Genomic DNA, 16,458 nt, shown 5'->3' on the forward strand with positions numbered 1-16,458 from the left:
TTCACTGTCCAGCTTTTGCATGCAAATGAGGTTATTGAAATACCATGGCTTCGGTCAGGCGCACCTTAGTCTTCAAGCTGACGTCTTTCGATACTTTATGAATATCTTGTGCCGCAGATTTGCCTAATGCAATACCTTGTTTGATTTCTTGACTGCTGCTTCCATGAGTGTTGATGGTTGATCTAAGAAGAATGAAGTCCTTGGCAACTTCAATTTTTTCTCCATTGATAAGAATGTTTTTTGGCCATGTTGTGATCATTTTTGTTTTCTTTACATTGAGATGCAATCCATACCAAAGGCTATGCTCTTTGATCTTCATCAGTAAACATTTTAAGTCCTCTTCACTTTCAGCAAGCAAGGTTGTTTCATCTACATATTACAGGTTGTTACTGAGTCTTCCTCCAATCCTGATGCCACGTTTTTTCTTCATATAACCCAACTTCTTGGATTATTTGCTCAGCGTACAGGTTGAATAAGTATGGTAAAAGAATGCAACCCTGTTGCACAGCTTTCTTAATTTTAAACCATTCGGTGTTCCCGTGTTCTGTATGAAGAACTGCCTCTTGGTTCATGTACAGCTTCCTCATGAGCACAATGAAGTGTTCCGGAATACTCATACTTCACAATGTTGTCCACAGCTTGTCATGATCCATCCACACAATCGAAAGACTTTGTGTAGTCAATAAAGCACAGGTAAACATTTTTCTGGTATTCTTGGCTTTCAGCTAAGATCCATCGGACATCAGCAATGATACCTTGTATTTCCTGCCTTATCATGTTTGCAAATAATTGTATGATTTTCATTTTTTCATTAGCCACATCACTCTAATTTATATCTACTGTATAACAAGTATTCAGAACAATACTTATTAAACAGTAGATATAAATTAGATTTTTTTTAAAAATTATTTTTAATGGATAGATTAATTTTTCGAATGACTTTATTGCATTTTAAAGCTTTTGTTGTAAATTGAGTGATAGTTTATATGGGAGAACATTGGTTTTGCACTCATCCTATTGTATTTTGTTTCATTTGATAATTAGAATCTCCAGGCATCATCATTTAATAGTATTTGCTTCTATTCCCTCTAAGATTGTTTTTGTTTTTGTTTTTTTATGTACACAAAAACGCTCAGGAATATATTATTTAAAACAACCAAAGAGCACATTCTGTTCTGTAAACCTTCCTCCTGGATACCAGCACACAGCCCTTCTCTTTCAATGAGTCTAGACTCCACAGCTACTCTGTCTATCCATGCTCTATCTTTGCCTCCATCTCTGGTGTTGCTGCTTCTCTGATCATGCTCTTCTCCCTTGATGGTCCTAGGGTCCTCTGTTCCTGGAATTTAAGATTTAACTACTTCCCCCTTTATGTTACAAAACTTCTACCTTTATAGTTGTGACAATCACAATTAGTCATGATAATAATTACTGTTGAATTAAAAGAATTCCTATCTCTATCTCCTTTCATCAGACCCATCTAGACAAGATGAAAACTGTTCATTGGGGATTCTACCTTCCCACGCACACTCTGAAACTCAAATTCCTTTTGAAAACTTGTAAGCTGGACACTCTGTGCCTTTATAGCCCCACCCCCACCCTGTTTTAGGTAACCATTGTCCCTATCAACCCTGAATACAGAGGGGATAGCCTTGGTCTTTGATGTGAAGACTTCTTCCCTCTTGGTTGGCACTTTGAGCTACTGCATCCATAAATATAGGTTAAGTTCATCAAATTGTAGCAATTTACACTTGTTTCCTTTATCACATTTCTTTATCGCCCTCTAATTGACCTCTGGTCACCAAGCCATCAAAGCTAGGTCAAATGGGTACTATGTGCAAGTTTGGGCATTCTTGTGCGTCTCTCCCCTACTTCATATCAGCTGAATGCTTCACTCAGCTCTAGCCCTCCATGGCTAGGTCAATGTCCATGGGCTCAGGAGTTCCCAAGTATCCCCAAACTTTGGACCAACCAGTGCTTCCTCTTTGTCATCTCTAGCAATCTATTCTACCTTGCAGGATCATTATGAGTCAGAATAGATTTTATTAGCCCGTTGTTTAGGAAGGAAAAGTTAGAGCATTTTAAATGTTAAAATATAGTTAGGTATGATTACTATATCCAAGGTGTAATGCAAAATTTGAAAATACTGGATTTTCTTTTAAAAGGAGCTCTGACATTAATTTTGTGTGGTGCTGATATTTGTTTCCTTCAAAAATAAAACATTCCCAAATTTTAAACAAGTATAACAAATCAAAATTATGATTTCTATTTCATGTATTCTTCTGACAGCAGGAGGATGCATTAGCACAACAAGTCTTTGAAGAGGCTCGGAGAAGAACACGTGAATTTGAAGATAGAGACAGGTCTCATCGGGAGGAAATGGAGGTGAGAGTTTCACAGCTGCTGGCAGTAACTGGTTAGTACTTTACCCAAAACTCTCAGGCAATGTTTGTGATGTTTGTGCATGCTTTTAATGATCTTAACTGTAATTTTGTCTTTCATGTTTAAAAATCTGTCCTCTCTGACTTTGTATTTAATTCAGTATTATTGTTATGAAACTCTTTAATTTTTAAACTGTATGTGAATTCTTCATTTATTATTCATAAAAATAATTTACTTTAATGAAAGCTATATTTCGTCTTAACTGATCTGATAGCTTAACTTTTTTTCTTATTTTTCATATTATTTGTAAAAATGACCTTTTGTTAACAAAGAATACATATTTTTTTAGTATTATTGAAATTCTTTGGTAGTAATAGTAACTTCATTTTTCCTATGACTATTTGTCTAGATTTCGTAAAAGTATAATTTTTTGCATCTGTGTATTCTTTTTACTAGAGGAAAATGTAATATCTTTAAACTGAAAGAATGGGATTAACATAGACTTTTTTTTAAATAACCTTTTTATTGTAAATATAGATACAGAAACCTGTATAATATAAATATATGTTTATATCATAAGTCTAATACTTAAAAACATCATCTAGGTGAAAAATAACTGACAGTCACTCCTGAAGCCCTGCCTTTTGCATGTCTAATCACAATCCTCTCCCTCCCCCCAAAACTAATCAGTTAACCAGTTTTTATAGTCATCACTTCCTTACATTTTTAATCATTTTATTACCCATGAGTTCAGTCTTAGACACTGAACAGTCTTGCCCAGTTTTAAAATATTATGTATTATAATTGACATGGTTTTTTTTGGGGTTTTTTTTTTTTTTTTGCATATAGTGGACCCTGCTTTAAGCAGACCTCAATTATAAAAGTTATTGTTTAAGGTATATAAATACAACTTTTCGGAAATATAAATTCTGTAAAATATATATACACATATAGCAGAAATAATCAAGGTAACAACTAAAAATACTGTCCAATGTTAATTCATACTTTAAGTTTATAAACTTCTTGTTAAGTGCCATTGAGTCAGTTCTGACCCATAGTGGCCCTGTATAGAGTTTCCGAGAAGCAAATGGTAAGCTTGAACTGCTGACCTTGTAGTTCAGACAATTTTGCGGTCTGGCGCATTAACCCACAACACCACACCGGGACTCTTAGTATGGACATAAACATTTCACACAAGACGAAATTGAAATGGCATGTATTCATCTGCAATAATCAAAAGGAATGAGATTAAATGTATTTATGGAATTCAAGAGTGAGGCAAAAGTATTGCTATAAAATAGTTTGTTGTTGTTAACTGCCATAGAGTTGATGCCAACTCATAGTGACCCTGTATAGATAGGGTTGCTAAGGAGAGATAGGTGGGTTTGAACCACAGACCTTGCAATCCAGTACTTATCCTACTGTGTTATACCAGGACTCCATAAAATCATAGAAATCTTTATTAAACAAAAATACCACAATATGAAGCTATTGTTTCTCAACATGTCCTCTACCTAGGTTTATACATTTATGAAGGAAGTATTTTTCCATCTTTCTAACCCCCCCCCCCCCCCCCCCCACAAATTCTGCACTTTTTCAGTCTACACCATGTCGACACAATAGTTTCTGTCAACCTTGAGGGACTCAGATCATAGTCCTTTTAAATGCTGTTTGAATTTTGGGAGCAAAAAGAAGTCTGTCTGAAAGGGCAAGATCAGGACTGTAGCATGTATGGGATAAGGTTTCCCCATGATAACTTTATCAGAGGACAGCCCTTGCTACCCTCAAAGAATAAACAGGTACATTGTTTTAATGGGAAAACATGCCTAGGTACAACTTTCCTGGGCTTTTTCTCACCAATGCAGTTTTCAGTTTTCTTAAAACTTCTTCCAAATAAGCTGGCTTGATTGTCCTGTGTCCTTTCAGGAAATCTATCAAGATTATTGTGTGAGTTGGAGTTGACTCATAGTGACCTTGTGTACAGCAGACTGCTGAAACACAGCAATCACCATCATCTTCTGAGTTCTCTGTCTAGAATCTAACTGGTCCAGCAGATCCCCTCAGAAGCCACTGTTTTGATTGGATCTTTTTTGAAGGCATCCTAATGAGACTAAGACATGCTGAGAGAACTTGTCTGCAGCGAGTGACAAGTCAGAGACATGTTTAAACATATTTTGTTTGGAATAACCCCATGTATGTATGAACTGGAACCCTAGTAACAATGCTTTTATACCTATAGCATGTCAACTAAGTAGAGTAATTTCCTGTCGTTAAAAATTAGTGTTACGTAATACAGAAAAGTTGTTATTTTTTTTTAAGTACAAATATGTATCTAAATTAATATTAGTGTGTGTGTGAGAGAGAGAGAGAACAAAAGAGAATAGTAAAGGGCCCAGACTCTGAAGCCAGATTGCTGGGTTTGACCCCTGGCTCTATCACTCAACTTTGTCACCTTAGGCAATTTATTTCACCTACCTCAGTTTCCTCATCTATAAACTAGGGGTACAAATATTATTTCATCAGGTTACTCTAAGGACTAAATTAAATACCTATGTAAGCATTTGGAGTCCTGATGTGGCACTTTGGGATAATGCACTGGACCACAAGGTGGGTTTAAACTGCTAGGTGACGGTTCAAATTCACCAGCCACTCCTCAGAAACCCTATACAGGGTCCCTCTGAGTTGTAACAAACTCAGTGGCACTTAACACCAACAACATGCAAGCATTAGAGTGTGCATAGGAGTAAGCACTGACTAGGTAAATCAGCAATTATTATTTATATGATTTTATGATGTTATATATTTTTGAGTAAATGAAAAAAACAAGCCCATTTAATGCTTGTTGTTGTTGTGAAGTGCCGTTGAGTCAACTCTGACACATAGCGACCCTGTATAGGGTTTCTGAGGAGCAGCTGGTGAGCTTGAACTGCCAACCTTGCAGTTCAAACGGCTTTGCAGTCTGGCGCATTAACCCACAGCGCCACATCAGGACTCCAGTATTTAATGCTTAGTTGCATTAAATAAAATTCAATAGCTTAATGACTGATCTATTGTCAGTGAGTTAATTTATCTAATGGGCTGACATGTGGCATAGCGGCTGAGGATGTCCCCAAGAATACTTTGTAGTTAGAAGCGCAGCATAGGAAGGATAGAAGGCATATATTTATTTTCTTTGAAACTCGCACTGTTCGTGTCATGGTTGTTGTTAAGTCCCATCTAGTCAGATCTGACTCAGCAACCCTATAAAGGGTTTCCAAGGAGTAGCTAGTGGGTTTGAACCTCTGACCTTGTGATTAGCAGTCTAGTGCTTACCCTACAGCGCCACAGCAGACCTCTAAGTGTATAATGTGCACTCATTTTTTATGTTCCATTTCTGACCATTTTTCCTTGCTGTTTGTGCCCTGACCTAGAATGTACTTTTCTACTCATTCGTACAAGTCTAGCTTCAGTGTTATCTGTTAAGCCCTCTCCAGTCACCTTAATCATCCCCCTACTTTTTCAGTTTCCAGATCACTTCTTATTTCTAGTATTGTGAAACCATCATGAACATGTCCTCTGCTATTATAAACTCCAGTAAGATAGGACCTCTGACTTTGTATCCCCGCACTATACAGCATTGTACTTTGTACATTGTGCTTAGTTGTCAAATGAAGATATGCCAAAAGCAGCTTCTCTCTTACCTGTCTGAAGACTAGAGTTATAGAATAGCCTGTAGGTTAAAGTAGATTAACAACATATTAATAGTCTCTGAAAAGATTTTTAAATGTTTATAAATTTAAATTGTTCAACTAAAATTGTTGTTCTATATTAAGTAGTGGACACCAACTTTGTTGTACAAAATTAACTCACAACCATCATTCAGTTCTGACTCAGAAAAACCAATAGGACAGAGTAGAACTGCCTCCGTGGGATTTCTAAGGCAATGTTACCATCTTTACAGAAGCAGTCTGCCACATCTTTCTTCGTGGAATAGCTCATGGATTCAAGCCGCCAACCTTTCCATTCAATCCAAGTGTTTTAGTCACTGTGCCACCGAGGCTCCAGATCCTGTATTGGGCTGGGAAATACATAGATGGAAGTGCATGGTTTCTGCCTTCCCACAGCTTTCAGTCTTAACAGAAGATAGATTTACAAACAGATCATTGCAGTCTACGTTAGCAGAAAACTGCTAAATCAAAGTTTCAGAGGAGGGCAGTAGCATGTAGAGTCATCCTCTACTTGAGGAATTCACAGAGAATTGACTTACAGATACTTGAAGGAGGATTGTTAAGTTTGCCAACAAGTTAGGAGATGCATTATTAAAGTGCTTGCTCTTCAGCTATATTTTACTTGAAGACTAATATTCAGTGGTTAGTGGAACAATTAGCAAGTTTTTAATACGTATTTGCTTTTAATAAAATTTTAGATTGTCTTTTCTAAGTTGTGAGTTTGATTCTTTTAATTTAGGAATAATGTTACTTGAAGATTAACTTGAGGATATTATTAATTGAAGAAAAGCATTTTGGTGTGAGTTCATGTGTAGACATAAACAAATATAGTTGTGGAAACAAGTGTGGTATCTTAGTTGCTCAGTTGGACTGTTTCTAGTCAGTTTTCTGGTTGAGATTCCTACTCTGTCATGTGCCAGTCTTTCTTAAACTTCCATTTCCTCCTAGAAATTGTTGGGAAAATTAAATGGGAAATATTTGTAAAGCATTTAGTATGATGTTTGGTATGTATGTATAGTAAACAATAGATCTCAATTACTTCGTTAGCACTAAAAGCTCTGCCAAAGTGCTGTCTCCAACTAATTGAATAGTCTGCTAGTAAGAATATCCTCTTAGTTCTCTAAAAGATATCAGGACCCTTTCTCTGCATTATAACTTAAGAGCATAGAGAAAATGGTTAAATTTTCATCAGTGATTTAAGATTCTGTAGTACCTTAGGTAATCATTTAAAACATAGGTTCTTGCAGAGAGCTGTCAGCTGGGCTCTGACCCCTGAGCTGGCTGGAACTGGCAGTCCTATAGGGAGGCTTTAGGGGTCTAGGTACTTGGAGTATATTTTACTTCATTTTTTTTCTTTTTCTTTTTAGTCCATAAGAAATTTATAATGTTAGCTTATTTTCTTTGTTTACCTCCTTTTACCTAGAAGTCTCATAGGAGGAAAATGTTCTTCAAACATCATTTGGAGGCCTTGATGTAGTTAATCTATCCTTATTTTTACAGCTAAGGAAGCAGAACCTCAGAAAAATCAACAGACTTGCTCTCTTTCAAATACTTGGTTAAGAAATGGAAGAGTAAGGATTAAAACATAGCTTCCTATATTTTAGGAGGCTGCCAAAAAAAGCATTTTAGCACTGGAAAATATAATTTCTCATAAAGATGATTAAGTTGAAAAATAAAATCTGCCATGAGAGATCAGAATCCATCTCCCCTAAAAAAGAAAAAGCTGAGGCAGAAAAGAAGAATAATAGTTAGAGAGGGAGGGTGGTCTTGATGTCTGACTGGAGTTGAGGGCCAAGGAAAAGTGGTCATCATGAGTGGCAGAAACTTGGTAAATGACCCTTGAAAGTTTGAGATCCTGGCAGCACAAAGACCTAGGGATGTCTCACCCTATCTGGATGGCCTCTTTAGGCCCCTTGCCCTGTCATGCAGAACTTGTCATAGTAATGGTGCTTGGGAGAATTTACTGTATATATAAAGTTATAACATTGGGGAGCAGAACTCCAAGTGGTGGGTGGCTTTAGGAGTTTTGAGTTTCACCAGTGTTTTTAACCTGGAATCAGTTAAAAAGCTCCTTGGGCATGTTTCTATTTCACCGTCTATAAAATTTAGTGTCTAATCCATTATTCATTGTAGGATTTAGCATTTTCTTCTGCCGATTTCATGGAAAAGGATATTTCGCTAGTATTATTTATTACCTTTCAGAGGTAATGACAGATTAGCACTAATTTGGCAAGTGAAATTTTTTCAGTAACATAAAGGAATTCATTTTAGTAATCTTTACCAAATGATTTTTTTTTAAAAATATTTTATTGTGAATTATGTGATAGGTTACATGGGAGAACATTAGTTTTACATTCATCCTATCATATATCATTTCATTGCCATGGTTACAATCCCCTCCATGCATCATCAACCAACCAAAGGGTATACACTACAAGCCTGCCCCTTACACTACCCCCCCCCGTCACCCCTAGTCTTCAGCACACAGTTGCTCTCCCTTTCTGAACCTAAAGTCCCCAGCTGCTCCATCACTCCACTTGACCAAATGATTTTAAATAATTGATCTGTAGTAAAAAATATAAACGATACAGAACAGTACTTATAATATCTTACCCTGTGGGTATTTTAAGAAAACATACACAGATTTGCCTGAATGCACATAATCTATTTTATAGGGTAGCTAGGAAGCTAGAAACTATACAGGGAAGCCAGAGACCTTATGTATCTTTTGTATCACATGCACCTATCACCTATTTAGAAAAGAAAACTCACATTTAGCGTTAACACAGTCAAGAAAACAAAATTCCACAACTTGCCATCAATATTCACTGACAAATGGACTCTCTTTTCACATGTGAGGCCCTTTCTTCATTTGAAACTTGCACAGAACCCTAACATAAAACAAAGGAGTGCCATTTTGGGTGAAGGAGAAGTAGAGGATCAGTGTTGTGCCCATTCTGGTCTCGCTTTGGGGTCACTGGAGTGTTACAGGGAATCCTGTAGCTGGAACATAACTTGGGAACTTTCGACAGAGTAGCGCACCGATTTATGATCAGATTGCCCTGGGTCTGAGTCCTAGCTACTAACTTGTCATGTGACATTGGGGAAGTTACTTATCTTCTTTGACCCTCATTTGCAAAACAGGGTTAACACCCTATCCTGTTTCTGTGTTGCTGTGTAGCTTAGTGTGTATGACAGTAAGTTTCCTTATACCCTCTTTCTATGCACTGTGGTTCACAGTGGTCAAGGAGTAAAGAGCCATATTTTAACTTTAAACTTTGGATAGTATTTTGCCAAACTGTTTGGATTCTAGTTTGTTTTTTGTCTTGGAACAACCAATAGAGGACTTTGAACTTTTCCTGGTTTTGTTGGAGATAAAGTTAATAGTTATCCTCCAAGAGGGGAATAAATGGAAGCTTCTAGGTTCTAGTAATATTGTAGTTTTGATCTGGGTACTAGTTACACAAGTGTGTCCACTTGGTGAAAATTCATCATTATACACTTAGGATTTATACATTCCTCTATGCTTTATTAAAAATGTAGACTTTTAAAAAAAAAATAATAATCACATCTGAAGTGACTGCCCCGTTGGTTGGAATCTCTTTCCACATGGAACTCGGTGCATTTGGTACCTGACAATCCTGCTATTTGAAAACATGTTTCTCATGGCAGTCCTCTTCATTTACACATTGCTATAACTTGCAATTTGAATTTTGGCTTTTATGAAGAAGATTGTGGTTAATGAGGGGTAGAGTTTGTGTTCTGATCATAGATAAGTTGGAAAGATAGTCTGTCACCTGTTTGATACCTGTTTGCACACCGTCTTAGTGTCTAGAGATTGCCTTCAACTTAATTGGCCTCTTGACCCAAAACTGTAACATAGCACTGTTGGCACTTAATTGAGCTGCAAGGTAAGAATGTGAATGAGATTTTCTCTCTCATTATTTAAAAGATGCTTTCATTTGGTTAGGTAGGTTATAAAGTGTTAGCAAATAAATGGTGATCTTTTTTATTTCTCCCTCTATCAGTTTTCATTCAAATCACAGGAACATTTTATGTGAAAACCACTTGGAAATAAAAACAGACAAAATGCTTTATCTGGTTTTTCCATTTGTATTTTCTGTGTTTTTGAAATTTTCAGTTCTGTGTGATCCAAGAAAAAAAATTAGCTTCTATTTATTTTTGAATTCCCACAGACCATCTTCAGGTTTCAAATCCCTGAACTATATACTAACATTACTTTTTGTGTAAAAATAAGAATATATACTGGACTGTTCTAGAGTGTGTTTTGGGCAAGGGCAATAGATGAGCATGAACTGGGAATAGGAATTCCATAGTCTATGAAGAGGGTTACGGAGAGGAAGAGTACTAGGTATCTCTTAGAGTAAGAGAGAAGAGCCTTGGCTTGTTCTCCATCATAAGAGATGTAGATTTTATTAAAACTTCCTTTGTTTTAATTTTTTTTTTTAAATCACTATCTGTAGAATGCTATTTTTAATATTTGAAAAGTACATCTAGATATATTAGGAAGTGATAAGCAACTTGGTTAGAACAATAGCAGCTTCAGTGTTTACTATGTGTCAGATTGTATACACTACAAGTATTTTTTTTATGCTAATGTAATGCTTCTTGAGGAGTTTCTCCATTTTGAGGAACATAAAGTTGGGAAGGAATTAAGAATCTTCCTTATGATCACATAGCTAAAGTGGTAGCGCCATTCTGGGTCCAAGCCCTGAAACCAATTATTTCTATTGTCTTTTTATATTGAAAGTATTTTGAAAAGGGTTTTCTAGAGAAACAGAACCAATCGTGTGTATGTGTGTAAAGAGAGATTGATTGATTTTAAGGAATTGGCTCATGACAAATTCAAAATATATAGACTTGATGGCAGGCTAGAAATTCTAGCAGAATATCTGTCTTACAGTATTGAGGCTGAATTTCTTTTCCCTCAAGAAAACTCAGTCTTGCTCTTAAGGCCTTCAGCTGTGCTTTAATGATCTTGATAATGTTAAGTGCTGTTGAGTCAGTTCCAACTCATAAGAACTCTGTGCAGAACAGAACAAAACACTCTCCAATCCTGTGCCATCCTCCTAATTACTGTTATGATTGGCACCATTGTTGCTGCCATGGTGTCAGTCTCACGGCGGGGGGGGTCTTTTTTTTTTTCACTGACCCTTCTACTTTTCCTAGCATGATGTCCTTCCCCAGGGACTGGCCCCTCCTAACATGTCCAAAGTATGAGAGATGAAATCTCGTCATTGTTGATTCTAAGGAGCAATCAGTCATACTTCTTCCAAAACAGATTGGGTGGTTCTTTTGGCAGTCCTTGGTACTTTCAGTAATGATAATAAGAGGATGGGAATCACCAACATCTTTTAATCACTTGGACACCTCATTCTTCACTTCTACAGAGCCCTCAATAGAAGGGAATAACTGCTAAGGACTTGTGTCGCTTTCATTTTGGAGTTGTCTCATTACTGTCACCCAGAACCAGATTTGCCATGTCTCTCTGGGTGATGTTATACTGAAAGAAAACAACAGTGGGTAGTAAGTCTTTAGTAAAAGGCCTGGATTAATTCTTTATAAATATTAAAAACAGATTTATGTTCTGAAGTCAGATTCCTGAACATCTGTTTTATATTAAAACTCTGTGCTGAAATAACTGTTAGTAAAGGGTTAGATTTCAGGGCCCACTTAGGTGGACTGGGGAGAAAGGAACTAGAAATTACCAACAGTATTTATTTCGAATCATCAAGTCCAGCGAGTTTCTTTGCCATCACCTAGCTCAGCTTATTCTAGAGAAATTCCTTCTAAAATGCCTGCCTCTGTTAGAAACTGCCGCGGAGTTGAGAAGTACTGCCTCTCAGCCCTTCATCCAGTTGCTGGATTCAGGCCTGTGGAAGCCATTTCACTGAACTTTGATTTTGTGTTTGTCTCTCATATGACAGCCTTTATCCATCTTCTCTTCCAGTATTCAATTTCCTCCTAATGTCTAGCTCTTTCTCTTCCCTCTTCTACTCTCATTCATCTTCTATTAGGTTTCCCCTTCACAGTATTTTTCTTTCTCGGCATTTTCCTCCATCCCTTCTCTACAATATAAACAGAAACATAAAACACAAATAAATAGCAAAAAGGCTTTTCTTTATTCTGGGTCTTCATGCATTTGCCAAATAAAATATTTTAAATAAATTAACAACTGGTAGGGCAGCTGTTTTTTGTTCACTCATTTGGAGTCATCCCATTATTAATAAAATAATTTGAAAATTATTCTTATACCAAGACAAAAGCTGAAACATGCTTTTCACAAATTATTAGTGATAGATTAGTTGTGATTTATAAATATATAATTAGGATTGATTTTTCTCAGTGTTTTTTCATTGCTCAGCCCCTTTCTAACCTTTATTGACTGAAACCAGATGCTTATATCTCCATTTCTGATATTACAGAATTGATCTGTCCTTTGGAAAAAGATGGGGCTTTGTACTCCGTGAAGACTTACAGCCTCAGAAACCTTATATAAGGTCTCTATGAGTCAGTACCAACTTAACAGCGCTTGACAACATACAACATTTAGCACTGACTCTGTGGAACAAACTGTTTTTCTAATGCTGGTTATCCTTCAGTCTGTTAGGCAGCAGCATTTTAACCTGGCTACTTGATGGGAACATGTTGAAATTTAGTCATTGTGTAGTCTCAAAATACAAAATGGTTAAAATCTGTAAGAGAACTGGTTCTAAATTTATAAAACTAAATTGTGTTGATTTTAATTGATTTGTTTGAAAGTGAGTAAGGCAACTATCATTTTAATTTAAACAACATAACCTTTTTGACAAATGGTGACCTAGCTAAAATTTTTTACTAAACTTGATCTTATAGTACAAGTAAGTGTCCCAGTGGTGCAGTGATGAAATGCTCAGCTGCTAGCCAAAGATCAGCAGTTTAAACTCACCAGCTGTTTCATGGAAGAAAGAGGTAGTAGTCAGCGTCCATAAAGATTACAACCTAGAAACCCTATGGAGCAGCTTTACTCTGTCCTAAAAAGTCACTGGGTCAGAACCAACTCATTGGCAACAGATTGCAATTTTTTTTTGTTTATACTTTAAGTGTGACTTGAGATGATTCTTAGAAGGCCCCAAGGGTCCTGTTTCTTGAACAATGGTTTTAGATCTAAAGACTTGAAACTAGAATGTGATTTTTGGTTGTGTTTGTTTTCAAAACCTCACATAGACAATGGAGAAGCAATTGGTCAGTGGTAAGGGTGGTTATGTGCTGTGGATTCGGTTCTGACTGATAGTGATCCCTGTACAGGGTTTCCGAGGCTGTAAATCTTTACAGGAGCAGAAAGCCTCATCTTTCTCCCGTGGAACAGCTGGTATATTTGAACTGCTGACCCTGAGGTTAGCAGCCCGATTCATAACCACTACACTACCAGGTGACATTAATATACTATTCTATTTGGCTAAAAGTATTGCGCAGATTATTGTAGTTAGCTCCAACTGCTAGCATAAAATAGAGGTGGTTAGAAAACAAGACGCTCAAGACAAAGATGGTGATGCCCAGAACTAAGGCTGAGTGGTGGAAGTAGCAGTGGTTGGGTTCAGAATATATTCTAAAGGTGGAACTATCAGAATTTGCTGTTGGTTGAGAGAGAAACAGATATTCAGGATGGCTTCAAAGTTTTGGCCTAAACAACTGGTAAACTGGAATAGCCATTACTTAACAGGAAAACTGTTGCCAGAGTAACTAGATTATTGACACAACAGATACTTGCTTGATCCGCATTTGGAGGCATTGAAGAAACTTGAGGAAAAGGGATACTGTTTTGTACAAAAACTTTATAAGCACTAGGCTGCTGCTAACCCAGCAGTTCAAACCCACCAACTGCTTTTGAGGAGAAAGATGTGGCACTCATTTCTGTAGATTTACAGCCTCAGAAACCCTATGAGGTCTACTCTGCCCTATATGCTCACTGTGTCTTGGAATTAGATATGACCACAGTGGCTTTTTGGTTGTTGTTGTTTTTTATCAGACACAATACGTTAGATGGTAAATGCTCTCTATTAACTAATTTACCATAAATATTTCAAGAAAGAATGTTCATTCTAAAGTGACTGTTGAAATCCTTAATTTTTATCATTGTCAAGCTTCTTGCTTATTTATTAAGTATTGTTATAAAGATGCTTCTGCGTATCAATCTATATGCAACAAGGACTCTCATTTTATATTTCTGTCTTTGCTTTTGAGACATTATTTTTCCATAGCAGTTCTGGACTTCTCTTGATATAGAGATTTCTGGTTCAGACTCAATTGATAGAGATGGAATTCAGGAAAACAGAATTCACTATTACATTTTTCAGTTATTTAATTAGCAGACTACCATATACTTCTCTGTGATTGGGTTTCTTTATAAATAATGGGGATTAATAATAGCATCTATTTTATAGATTGTTGGAAGGAATTAAATAAATTCATCAATAAAAATTCTTGGAATCGTGCCAGCACATAGTTAGTATTAACAAATGTCAGCTATTACTGAAAAAGGAGTCCTGGTGTAGTGCTGTAGGATAAGCACTAGACTGCAAAGTCAATTTGAACTTTAAGGTCGGTGGTTCAAATCTACTAGCCAATCCTCAGAAACCCTGTACCAGGGTCGCTATGAGTTGGAACCCACTCAACAGCACTAAACAACATTACTGAAAAAGAAAAGTCTCTAAGGTGGTATATTAATGTTCTTTTTAGACATGGGCAAAATATTTCACACATGATTTAATGTTTCTTTGCCTTTTACATGTAGAGATTCTGTTTTTAAAAACACTTTGTTTCGTTTTTAATTTGTGAGCTTTTTTGTATTGCTATATTTTATATTTTATGTATAGTGATTTGGTTTGCAAGACACATTTTGATCCCCAATTACTCTTGTTTTATCATTGCAGGCAAGAAGACAACAAGACCCTAGTCCTGGTTCTAATTTAGGTGGTGGTGATGACCTCAAACTTGGTTAATTAGTAGCACAGCAGATGTGTTGCTCATCTTTACATATATATTGCTTCTAATTGGTAGACATAATTGATTCCAAGACCAGAAACTGTGATAACTGGAGGTACTACGGTCTAATTCTCAACCTTAGGCAGTAACAGACATCACAAATTGCCATGGTTTTGCACTATGATTATAATACCTGCATTTCTAATATTTTAAGCATGTAGCCAGTAACAATTTGAAATTTTTTTCTATGCAAGCTTACCTTGTTGGCATTATTTTAGTGAGTTGGAGCTATTCACTTGTAAAGCCCTTTTTTCTTCTTGTAATTTAAATTTCATGTCATTCAAACATAGGTCAAGAAGTTAAAATTTATATCAGAGGGGTTTTTCTCCCTAGTCAGTTGCTTCAATTCTTTTGTACTTTTTAGATATGTTGGTTATACAGTTTCATTTTAGATAAGTATTCTTGAATTTTTTATTTTGTTTCCCCCCATTTCCTTTTGTGTTTCTGTAGTCTATGGCATTTTAAAACTGCTGATGTGTTTGCATTATTTACAAGCTAAAACCTAGTAGCACAGAGCTGTCTGCCACAGCCTTCTAACACAAAGTTTACAGTTGTTAAAGTTGCAGTATCCTTTTAAATACTAGTAATATACACTCTTTCTTTCCTTTTTAAACAAAATCTTTAAATTGGTATTAACTCTAATCTGCACCAGTTCTGTAATCATGAGTTTGGGTGGAGATGTTCTACATAGATGAAAATATTCTACTGAAATGCCTAAAGAAGTCGCAGGCTGGCTTCTGTTATATTCAGGGATTTTATTTTTTTTTTAAAGTCAGTCAGAAAAGGGATACTGGAGTTACTTCATGTATGTAACAGCATATTAAACTGGAGACAGTGATGAGTCCGCTACAAAGGTAATACCGTATTAAAACCATGTTTGAGATAGCTGCTTTTATGTGTATTTTATATTGCATGCTTTTGTAAAAACAATGCTAGATGATGAAAGATTAGTCTTAAAGAGAAAATGTTAATCTGTGCAGAGGATACATTTTCTTCCATTAATTATTCTGGAAAAAAAAACACATTCACAACTATACATATGGTATTCTCCAAGAGTACTATTCGTAGAACCTTTGGAGACAAATTAGTGTAAGAATTTTGAAAAATAGGTTCAATATCAAATTAAGTGCAATTTTTTTTTAAATTTTCTTTAAATGAGACTGGAAAAAAGTGCTAAGTGATTTGGCACCACTGTACAAATATTTTTCATGGTCACATTCATTAAATGTTGCTCATTGCTGAATATTTGCAAAAAAATGTATTTTAGCATAATAAAATGGCATTATTTTGAACTAACCTGGTCAGTTCAGATAAAGAACTAACG

General features: G+C 36.1%; 1 protein-coding gene across 2 annotated transcripts in view; it reads left to right on the top strand.

Moving 5' to 3' along the window:
- Positions 1 to 15,737, top strand: part of CBFB (core-binding factor, beta subunit) — a 67,365-nt gene extending 51,628 nt beyond the window's left edge. Inside the window, exons 5-6 of one of the 2 annotated variants that reach the window (XM_006863598.1) lie at positions 2,290 to 2,416; positions 15,023 to 15,737. In XM_006863598.1, the coding sequence (XP_006863660.1) occupies positions 2,290 to 2,416; positions 15,023 to 15,045 (150 nt within the window). In that variant the 3' untranslated portion in view covers positions 15,046 to 15,737. The remainder of the gene's footprint in view (positions 1 to 2,289; positions 2,417 to 15,022) is intronic. The other variant, XM_006863597.1, reaches the window with a different exon arrangement.
- Positions 15,738 to 16,458: the final 721 nt, after the last annotated feature.

The sequence above is a fragment of the Chrysochloris asiatica genome, unplaced genomic scaffold (genome assembly GCF_000296735.1).
Source record: "Chrysochloris asiatica unplaced genomic scaffold, ChrAsi1.0 scaffold00055, whole genome shotgun sequence".
Classification (NCBI taxonomy): domain Eukaryota; kingdom Metazoa; phylum Chordata; class Mammalia; order Afrosoricida; family Chrysochloridae; genus Chrysochloris; species Chrysochloris asiatica.